Raw genomic sequence first — 11,022 nt, 5'->3', positions numbered from 1 at the left:
GTTGAAGAACAAACGCTACCCTTTTAACATTGCCCTATTATAGCGCCACCAGAAGGCCGATTTTTCTTTTTTATATTACTCCTACAAATTTTGTCCAAACATCATGCAAATCAGTACACATTATCTCTATAGTGAAGTGATCAAGATGGTTCCGTCCGATTTTTTATATTCCAGCCTGATTGGCAAATTCTGAACATTGCTGCCCCACAATAACCTACCTGACCTGGCGGAGACCTGTGCTCCGAGGAGCAATTTTTCTAGTTTTTAAAATGTTTTACACTTGTCAAAGCTTATTTAGAAAACAGACGTCTTCCCAGCATTACTTTCAACACACTAGAGTAAATGTAGCACTTAGATACTGTCCACCACCACTGATGACAGTGTATATGTTTCAGTAATTGGACAATATTAATGCTATGGGGAACCATTGTGTGGCAAACCTTTTCCCTCTCAAAACAATGGTTCCCCCGCTATCCTGTAGCACGCCTCAGATCTGTGTCATTACATCAAGCCGGAGCCACTTGACACGCAGACACACTTTTCACAATTTTATCTCCCTCCGATTGATTTCTGAGCTCTGTGGTCAATTTCCATCCTCTCGAGTAATTTGCTAGACTCTTCCCGGAGACACTTGGAGATATGCTGCTACGTGCCTGCAGCAAACACCTGGGTTTCTCAAAGTGGGGTCCCGGGACCCCCAGTGGGTCCTTGAGGTGGTTGCAGGGGGTCCCCAGATTAAAAAAAAAAATGGCATAACAATCTGTTCAACCGCTTTAACCCTATAGACATAGGAAAATAGCTGATCTACAAGCTCAGTTATTGTCAAAATTGTTGGAATATTTCTAACCAATTTTAACAACACAAATCTTGTATGGGGGTCCCTGCCAAAAATATTTTAAGATGGGGGGTCCGCGGCCAAATACATTTTGGGGGTCCTTGACATTAAAAGGTTTGAGAACCACTGACTCATTTCTGTCTCTTTAAGCAAGTATAACATGCTAATGCCACCATAGTTGCCTGGCATCATTGAGCACCAGTGCTAAAATGGAAACAAATGCTCCTTTAGGGCAGGTAATGTTTATTAATGAGGTCAGTGATCTGTGGTAATAGCAAGCACAGAGAATGGCCGACAATACCACAAAGTCTTGAGGAGCAGTATCAATTTAAAAGGCAGGGCTGGCCAATTAACCTAAGCTGTAAGCTGATAGTTTGAACCTCTGACCGACTTAATCTTGCTCATGTCAATTATTTTATTTTGTTTCTTATATATCAAGGAATCAACACGAAAACATATTCGTGATTTGAAGTCATATTGCCAGGTCTTGCATGGTTATGGATTTAACTGAGCATCCAGAGAATTGATCGGGAGCAGAAAGAATGAGTGTCTTGTCACAAAAAGTAATACATAGTCTGAAAGATGTGTTCCCAGTGAGTCCCAAACATTGGGACATTTCCTATATTTTTTCCCCATTTTTCAAATTTTCTGAAATTGTCAAACATATTTTTTTAAATAGTGAAAATAGCTTATTTACAAGCTCACCACGCGTCACATCGTTCATGATTCGTTCAAAATATCTTTTTAAGAGTTTGGGTCACAGGAGGAGACACCAAATAAAAAACAATTAAGGCTCTGCTCCATTTAGTCTAGCACAGCGGTTCTCAAAATGTTTTATTTCAAGGACCCCCATAACTCTCAGAGTTACACACCTGTAAGGGGCCATTTGGAAACCCCTTAAGGAACCATGAGGGTCCCTGGACCCACTGGTGTAACAGAGTGTTTCTAGTGAGCCAACATGCAACAATATCAGCACCCTGACTCTGTTTGACCAAAGTGGAACGCCTTAATTAGTATAATTGGTAAGACCTGTGAAGGAAGTAAGGATTGGAAGAGGCCCAATTTCTTTCCAATATGGCTGCTGTGCATAGAGCCTATTCCTCTTTTGGGTTTCGAGCTGAAATGTTTTGGAACTCCTGGTCCAGCCATACCGTACGCAAACTTCTGGTGGAAACCCCTTTAAGTTTGCTGTTGTTTGATAACTTCACCCCTCCTTACGATTTTAAATGGGGGTGGGGTGGGGTGTGGGGGGGGGTGGACTAAACCACCTCTGCGGCTCTGGGACGAGTCGCAGGCTCCTCTGGGGCTGCTGGAGAACATGGTTGGGAGTCGGCCGGCCTGCATGCATAATGACAGAATGAGCCCATGTGAGCACATAATACACAAGAAAATGAGGTTGAACTACGCCATTACCCAGAGGAAAAATCTGCTTCTCATTTTAATCTCAGATGCTTCTCTTGAGCAACCAGCTTTTATTTCTCATTTGAAGATCACTTAAAGATCACCTATGGATTTTATGGCTCCTAACTTGAATACTAGGATCCGTAAGCGAGACATAGGGGGAGACAGCGGTATATACATTACAGCTGTATTTGAGAGATAGATGAGGAATAGACAAGATACAATAAGAGCTGTATTTGGGAGATAAATGAGACATGGGCGAGATACATTAAAAGCTGTATTTGAGAGATACATGAGACATAGGCGAGATACATTAAGAGCTGTATTTGAGTGATAAATGAGGCATAGGTGAGATCTCCCTATTGGCTTTGTTAAGTCTCTTTAGCTTCTCATTGAGACATACATTAGCAATAATTGAGATTTAATTTCCAATTTCTCATTGAGGTATAAATGAGTGAACATGCTAATAAATATTTAAAAAACAGCATTAATTGTGGCAAAAACACATTTATTGAAGTATCCACAAACAGCAGGCAGCTTTAACATATATTTATATGTACAAAAACAAAAATGTATTGGCATCAATTTACATAAAAGTTGAAACTTAGGTATACTGGGAGTGGGGAGACTAAAACTAAGACGAAAAATGTTCTACCTTTTTCCACTGACAAACTAAATGGAAACTAAATAAAAGCTATGATGACTAAATATACTGACAATTTCGTCAACAAATAACTAGACTAAAATGTTAGGAAGGGACTAGTGGACAAGCGATCTAGTATATGTCATCTTACAATTAGTTGCATGCTGAAAATTGCAGATCTACAAGCTCACGTGTCGCGGTGCAACGTGTTGTGAGCTTGTAGAGCTATTTTCAGCAAGTGTAAAAACAGTCATTACGACGGCATCAAGGCCCGACAAAATACATTTTTAGTCGACTAAATCAACTGTAGATTTAGTCGACTAAAATCTTATGACATTTAGTTGACTAAAACTAGACTAACACTAAAACATTCCAGGTGACTAAACTAAGTGAAAACTATTCAAGAGACTAATGACTAAAACTAAAATCTGCTGCCAAAAACACTGGGGAGTACATAGTCCTTTGCAGCACGGCTTCGGCACTTGTTGGTCATGGCTTTCTTCAAGCCCTCTTCACTGAAACCATTGGTCCATGATGCCAGAGAGGAACACCGCAAGACGTAGTCTGCAGACAGAGAAGATGACATGACACAAGTCAGTCAACATGGGTTTCCCCCGGTTAAATATATACATTTTAAAGACTATATGACTCTACAGACTGAGCACAGCATAGCCACAGACGAGGCCAACCTGGTTCAGAGTGTACTGTACGTCCCACCAGCGCAACATGTTGGAACATGCATTTTTTTTACTGCACAAAGGCAGCCAAATTGCCCAATGATAATGTATTGGTGACATCATAAATTGAGAATATAATTTACAAAACCAAGATTTGTCAAGGATCAAGTATATTTATATGTCCCAAGCTGGGCCTTTCACAGCAGATAATAAACGCCCTAAAACACAATACAGTAAGACAGACATGTGTATATTGTCACAAGATACCCCCAACAATCTTTTACAAGATACCCCCAACAATCTTTTTAGCCCCCTTAAAAGGAGAATTCCATGCTAGAATGCTTTCTTACCTTTCTTTGTAGTTGTTACGTCCCCACCAAAGAGGTCCAGGTGTTTATTTTGTGCAAAAACTCCTTATTGCCTATTTCCCCTACCGTAGGCCCTCAATGAATTGCATTGAATGGAATGGGAATTGAATGGGGCTATGGGGTGTTGTGCTAATTCGCTTATTTCCATCGAAATAAGTAGTAAAGTGTGCCGCTTGGGATATTATTTACATTATGGAAAGAGGATATATACAAAAATAATAATAATTTTGAGCAAAAGAAATAAGCGAATTAGCACAACACCCCATAGCCCCATTCAATGCAATTAATTTAGGGCTCATGGTAGGGGAAATAAGGCCAATAAGGAGCTTTTGCACAAAATAACACCTGGACCTCTTTGGTGTGTACTTAACAACTACAAAGAAAGGTAAGAAAGCCTTTTAGTATGGAATTCTCCTTTAAGGGCATTTTTCTGTCTAATACCTAGATTATCATACCAGCAAATAGCAGCAAAGTATATGACAGATTCAATGAAGGCTCTATATCATTGATTTGTTTACCTGAAACCTGGCTAACTTCCTTAAACAGAAAAGTATGGCTGCCAGCTGCACAGAGGAAATCAACTGTCCACAGCCTGTGAATAGAGAGCGAGCAATTAACCAACTGCATTTTAAGACATCAGTTTTGCACTTGTAAGGCTCAGCTACATTGACCCCTTTCTGCGCTCAGTGCACCATGAAAACAGACAACTGAAAACTTCACTATCTAGTTGCAGCTCACAACACGGATCACTCGCTACCAAGAACGTCAGGTTCAGTGTGAAATGTATGGCAAACGTAAACATCCATACCTGGATATAGCTCCTGCTGCCCGAGACTGGACACTCCAGACTCTAGGTCACCAGGGTGATAAAGCCCTTCAGTGCGTCTAGTTGCTCAGAGCCTAGAACAAAGACAAAAAAATCTGAGTCTACTGAGTGTATTTGTAAAACAATAAGATTGAGTACTGTTCTATATAGCTCTACAGTCTATTCTGATAGCAGTCATTGATGAGTATTTGTTCAGTAGCAGGGATCGATCTCCCCTGCTCTTCAGTAAACAGAAAATGTAGGGATATTTTGGGATACCAAAGTTTTCCAGTCATGTCAGAGAACTCACAAAAGAGGTACAGGATAAAGTAAAGTTTCAAGTGAGACAAAGACATTAGCAGACAACTGAAAACTGCAACATTACAGGCAATAAAACTTACTGATACTGGAGAGCACAGTGGTTATCCTCCTCAACTGGAGCTGGAGCTTCTCCACCTCAAACCGACAAGAGTCGCAAGGCTGCCACCCTTGACCCTCTGGTATGCTCTGGTCCGATGGATTTGGTTGACCTGGAAAGATTGAAAGCACGTCAAAAACTGTAAAGAAAAGTAAAAAAAAAAAAAAGTAGAATGCAAAACTCATCTATGAATCCTGAATTTGAAGGACAACAGTGCCAAGTCTGCTGACACTTAGCTGAGGAACCACACCTTCTACTGGAGCATCACTGGACGGAGATGGAGGTTGCAGTACACTGGGTGTTTCTTGGTTCCACTGATCCAAGTCCATATATGTAGCTGCATACGGCTGTGCAGAAAAGAGAAAAGGCCCTTAATTGTACTTGGTCAAAAATCATCAAAACTATAGGCTACTATACAAGCTCATAGCGCAGCACCGAGTGCTGTGCTCCGAGCTTGTAGGTCTAAATGGGTTAAGAAAGACATACCTCATCAACAGGTCGGCAGGCCTGTGTAGAAGAGGCTGGAGGGTATGGCTGTAGATCGGGGTAAAAGGTATCACAAGGTTGCAGAGACATAGAAAAGTAACCTTAGTTTGTAGTCTGTCAAAGATCTTTAAAAAATAGCTATGCCTTTATGCAATGCATTGTGGATTTTAGATAGACCAATCAAAAGCAATGTGGAATGTAATACAAGTCACAAATAAATTCAATCTAAAGAAAACATACCTCTTCAACAGGTCGACAGGCCTGTGTAGAGGCCGGAGGGCATGGCTGTAGACCATAGTTAAATGGGTCATAAGGCTGAGAGACAGAAAAATGACATTAGTTTGTAGTCTGTCAAAGATCAGTACAAATACATTTACTAAATGAAGTTGTGTTCAATGGAGTGTTGTGTTCATCACATAACATTCACCACAGTATAAATACACCCGAGATCAGTTGACTCAAATGAATTCCCCCCTCCTCCCCAACAAACCTTCTCATCCACAGCTTTGCCCTGCGATACTGTTAAATTTGAGCAGAAGGTGTGGTCTCTTACTACTAGTGAACCCAACACTTACAGTATATCTGAAATGTTACAAAGTCACAACTTAAATGTAGACATTAAATGTATTGAAAACATTTTACCGTGTCAAGAGCTGGGCAGAGGGCCTGGGGAAAGACCGGTGTGGCCCAAGGGCTAGCCCCACTTGAAAACGGATCATAAAGCTGGAGACATAGCAAAATAACATTAGCGGTAGTTTGTAGTCTGTCAAATTGAAAATCTACAGCCAATTGTAGATTAACTAACCAACACTTACGACATTTTTATCTTTAACCCATTTTGTACGGGACTCCTTTTGGTGTTTTAAGCATTATGTTATACTTTAGCTATTGAAAAATAGCAGATCTACAATTTCATAGCCCGGCACTTTTTGAAAAAACGTGAAAATGTAGTGCAAATCTTTGGATATTTTTTTTCAGAGCGTTTTTAACTGAAATCTTTGCTTCAGGGGGGTCCCTGGAACAACATATTTTCAGATGGTGGTCGGCGGCCAATTACATATAATCTTGGGGGTCCTTGATATAAAAATGTTTGAGAATGACTGACATAGAAACAGGGTTTTTTCAGAAAACTGTCAGGATTTAGAAGACATTTGTAGAATCGTTCCCAGGTCTAAATGGGTTAAGTAAAGACCTTACATAGTATTGAAAAGAACATTGTACCGTGTCAGGAATCTGTGGACAGAAGCCCTGGGTGTGATGGCCTTAGGGCTTGCTAGCTGTGGTGCAGACCATTGAGCAGAAGGCTGGAGAGACATGAAATCTAACATTAGAAAAAAATATCTGAAAATAAACCTCAAAAACTCACACGGCAAACAAGTCCGTTAAGGAGATGTCAAAAGTCCATTCAGGCAGGATGTCTAAACCAGCAGGCATCCACCGGGGTGAGGAACTCATGGTTGGAAATCAGTGACATGACAATCTGGAAGGGCACAAAAAAGAACAATATAAGTATTGAAAGCTGATTATGAGGTGTAGGTGGGAAGACAAGCAGAGAAGGTCAGGTATCTACAGGGCTGAGAATTGGGGACAGTTGTCATGTGATACAGGTGATGAGGAAAGGTGTGTGGACAGTTAGAAGATGGCAGGTCTGGGGAGGTGAGGGGCAATCCAGAAACTGCCCTGTGATCCTTTCTTCTTACATTAGTTGACTTTCCCTTTTCTGAACAACACCTAATAGGTAAAGTCCTTTTGCACACCTACTTACAAAGGACATGCAGTTACACAGGAGATGACAGCCAACGTAGAGAAGAAAATAAGTGGTCCTGCACACCATATTCAATTACTTAAGATTTATTTGCTTAACTACCTAATGAAGGTCAGCTAATCGAAACGTTCTTACAAATAGATAAATAAAATGTAACTTAAGACAGTGTTCTGACCACTTCTTTACTTCTGAACAACTCCTAAAATCAGAGCCTGAGATAGAGATCTAAAGAAAACTAATTAAGTAATAAAACTCTACTAAAATATGACCATGACAATGTCATTCATATAGTGGGGAAGAGAATGGTCCAAATGTTTTGCACATAACTTACACTCAAAGCCAATCGAAGTCCATCAATTGCTTCAGGAGGGAGGAGACAGGAGGACAAACCCACTTTTCTGGCTGAGCAGCTTTGTTGTTTGGTGCCACCGCCAAATTGCGCCAATGGGTTGATCCCAACGAAACATCTGAAATCACAAAACACATATGGAAAAGGTGCACTCACAGCTGTTCTACAAGAGAGCACATCTTTTGAGTTACACATGATGGTTCTACTTCAATCAGAAAGTTACCTTTGAATGAATTCCAGTGTGTAACAGGCGTGCTCCTCCTGGTACACCAAAGTTGTAATAACTGGAAAACTGCCATTCCAGCCAGGAAGTTGATCTGTGGAGCCACAACGACCGACCTCAATGCTCAGCATCCATTGTGTAGCTGTGAGAACTTCACCTAAAGATAATTTGACATATATGGTTTGCATGTTAACAGTGTTTGTCTGTTGCTTTCCACATAACAATAGACTGTTAAACTAAAACATGACCTCCATATAGTCTCCGTATTTGCAATGCTTTAAAACAGATTAGAAAAAAACAGTAAAAAGTGTGCAGACTAAACTCAGTGTTAATTTAACTGTCTTAAGCAGGGGTCTTCAACAGGGGGTCCGGGACCCCTAGGGGGTCCTCAGAATAACTACAAGGGGTCAGAATTACTACAGGGGGTCCACCAAATCTTTGTGTGATATGATTATGTTAATTTAACTGTCTTAAGCAGGGGTCTTCAACAGGGGGTCCGGGACCCCTAGGGGGTCCTCAGAATTACTACAGGGGGTCCGCCAAATCTTTGTGTGATATGATTATTTATTTTACCTTAACCAATTGAACCTTAGCATCCCTTTTGTGAGGAGAACTTTAGCCAAAAATAGCAGATCTACAAGCTCACGCTGCAAGCTTGTAGATCAGCTATTTTTGGCAAAGAGGGAAAAAGAGCAGACCAAGTAAACAAAAAAAGTTGAATCTGAAACACAATTTTATACAATATATAGGGGGTCCCTGCCTCATCTCTCTCTCAGCTAGGGGGTCCATGGCCTGAAAACGTTGAAGACCCCTGGTCTTAAGGATCCATTCATTCCATTGGTACATTTGTACTCTCTTTCCCTAAATTAAATGATTTTACTTTGTACTGTAGGTTCAAAACAAAATTCATAGATGTAATAATAATAATAATAATAATAATAATAATGAATTACAGTCAAAACAAATGAGGCCAACATTAGCTCTCACTGATGTGGTCTGATTTATACCTGAAATAAACAATGACATCATGCACCACATGGAAATTAATATGCTAATGCCATGTCTAAGACTGTGTTGCACGCCCCAAAAAAACTGATTTGAAAGCTCACAATGCGTCGCTGTGAGCTTGTAGATCAGTGATGTTTGGGCATGCGTGAGTCTGTATAACCCCCTGTATTATGACAGTCATGACGAAACTTCAACCTGGTGTTTGCACGTTCTCCATGTAATGCCCTACATCTACATTAACGTTCAGATTTCAAATATAAAGTGCTTACCCCATGGCCACGGATGTTACAATCCACTTCGGGTCGGTGTAAGTACCCGTATATTCCGGATTGTTAAAAAAAAAGCATTTTAATCCGATCGGTGGCCATTTTGTCATAGAGTTATAATGTAACAGAGTGCAGTACTCCTCCCAACCGATAGGGTCAAGTAGTTGAAAGCGTACAGAAATACGGAGAAAATGGCCATCGATCGAATTAAAATGCTTTTTATTGAACAATACAGACGATACGGGTATTGCCGAGTGCCCGAGTAGACTTGTAACATCCGTGACCATAGATTGAGCACTTTATATTTAAAATCTGAACGTTTATGCAGATGTACAGGTTGTAAATGGAGAGAGTGCAAAAAACTGGTTGAAGTTCGGCCGTGACGCTCGTGATGGACGAGCGTCGTGTGATCCATAGCTAATACACGACAAATGCACGACGTTTACGATACTAACAAGTTGGATAACACACTTTAATTCCATAAAGTAATTCATCTTACCTGTTATCTAGTAGAGTAGAAGCACGGAAGCAACTGGTTTGTAAATAAATGTTCTCTTAGCCGACGGTTAGTTTCTCTGGCTGAACCCGACCGGCCGGTTCAAAACTGATAAGCTCCGCCTTGAACAGCTGCGTGACGTAATGACGTAATGTCGCACTGTAGGTCTGGTCAGGTTCTCAACCTGTGGGTCGGGACCCCCAGGGGATCCCCACCTGATTGGGGGGGATCTGTAGGTGGCAGTGACAGTGAAGTGACAATTTAAGTAACCCTTTTAATACCTAAAAAAAAATAAAAATACTGCATCAAAAGTAATCAACAAACTATATTAAAAAAATGGTCGAAGAAAAAAAAGAAAATAGCTGATCTGCAATAAGAAGTTATAGATTTTTGAAATAGTTCAAAGTTAAGCTTTTCTCACATTTTTCAAAAATATTTTTTTTAAATTAAAAAACATGTTTTCAGACTCAAAAGAGGACGCTGAATCAAATAGGCTAGGTCTCGATTTTGTATGACCCTTATAAAGTGGTTTAAACAAGCGTTAAAATTTCATAAACTTGGAAGCTTTTTTCACAAACATATTATTATTATTATTATTTTATTTTGACCCTTCCACCCTCTTATTTAGATCATTTTGAGTCGAATGGTAGGTTACACAATAGTCTAGTATTGTTTAATAGGGAAGTTATAGATTTTTGAAATAGTTCAAAGTTTATCTTTTCTCACATTTTTTAAAAATATTTTATTTTTAAATTTAAAAACACTTTTTCTGACTCAGAAAAGGACGCTGAATTGAATGGAATAGGTCTCGATTTTCTAGGACCTTGGGAAATACAAAAGCTCACCAAAAAGATTGGACGTTGACTTTTGTCACAAAAGTTAGCACAAAATCTGGAACTAATCGCTCCAGATATTTTTTTAAAATCTAAAACTTCTCTCCATCCATATTGAGAGTAAGCCGGATATTTTGGCACCAGCCCTGATTTTTTTTGACACTGATAAAGCTCAAAGTTCAGCGAAAAGACTGCAAAGGTCAACTCTTGCTAAAAGAAGAAAGAAATTATATTTTTCTTCGAGACTCTGGTTTTAGACAAATATGATGACACTGATTCCAAATATTTACGTTTTATTTTTCTCGGAAAACAGGAAGTGCCTCAAAAGGCCACTTCCTGGTTGGTTTTAGGGTGTTCCAGGCCCGTGATTTCCCCGATATATTTTTTTCCTAAATCTACACGTAAAATAATGCCAAAAGTCGAGATGATCAAACACTGATATCAAATCA

General features: G+C 39.8%; 1 protein-coding gene across 4 annotated transcripts; it reads right to left on the bottom strand.

Annotated features, from left to right (window-relative positions):
* Positions 1-2,723: 2,723 nt before the first annotated feature.
* LOC311043074 (uncharacterized protein) lies at positions 2,724-9,957 on the bottom strand. Of its 4 annotated transcripts, none has more exons than XM_084054225.1 (12): positions 9,744-9,949; positions 7,971-8,127; positions 7,730-7,865; positions 7,000-7,113; positions 6,855-6,937; positions 6,276-6,356; positions 5,874-5,948; positions 5,634-5,681; positions 5,398-5,494; positions 5,131-5,259; positions 4,733-4,824; positions 2,724-3,443 (listed from the first exon to the last, which is right to left on the bottom strand). In XM_084054225.1, the coding sequence occupies exons 9-11, from the start codon at positions 5,474-5,476 to the stop codon at positions 4,775-4,777; spliced, it is 258 nt and encodes an 85-aa protein (XP_083910351.1). In that variant the 5' UTR covers positions 5,477-5,494; positions 5,634-5,681; positions 5,874-5,948; positions 6,276-6,356; positions 6,855-6,937; positions 7,000-7,113; positions 7,730-7,865; positions 7,971-8,127; positions 9,744-9,949; the 3' UTR covers positions 2,724-3,443; positions 4,733-4,774. The 4 variants fall into 4 exon arrangements, with proteins under 4 accessions (XP_083910351.1, XP_083910350.1, XP_083910349.1 ...); XM_084054224.1 differs by lacking the exon at positions 2,724-3,443 and adding an exon at positions 4,469-4,516 and having other exon boundaries at positions 9,744-9,948; XM_084054223.1 differs by lacking the exons at positions 2,724-3,443; positions 6,276-6,356; positions 6,855-6,937 and adding an exon at positions 4,469-4,516 and having other exon boundaries at positions 9,744-9,957.
* Positions 9,958-11,022: the final 1,065 nt, after the last annotated feature.

This window comes from Gymnoscopelus microlampas, assembly GCF_963454915.1.
Source record: "Gymnoscopelus microlampas genome assembly, chromosome: 4".
In the NCBI taxonomy this organism is placed as follows: domain Eukaryota; kingdom Metazoa; phylum Chordata; class Actinopteri; order Myctophiformes; family Myctophidae; genus Gymnoscopelus; species Gymnoscopelus microlampas.
The sequence above is the reverse complement of the archived record's forward strand: the minus strand, read 5'-3'. Positions and strand labels throughout refer to the sequence as shown.

Coding starts and splice junctions, on each gene's coding strand:
- LOC311043074 (XM_084054222.1), bottom strand. CDS start 6,379: ATGTTATTTTGCTATGTCTCCAGCTTTATGATCCGTTTTCAAGTGGGG. Junction 5,949..6,275: donor TCTGCCCAGCTCTTGACACG/GTAAAATGTTTT, acceptor TCTGTCTCTCAG/CCTTATGACCCATTTAACTA. Junction 5,495..5,633: donor CCTGCCGACCTGTTGATGAG/GTATGTCTTTCT, acceptor TTTTCTGCACAG/CCGTATGCAGCTACATATAT.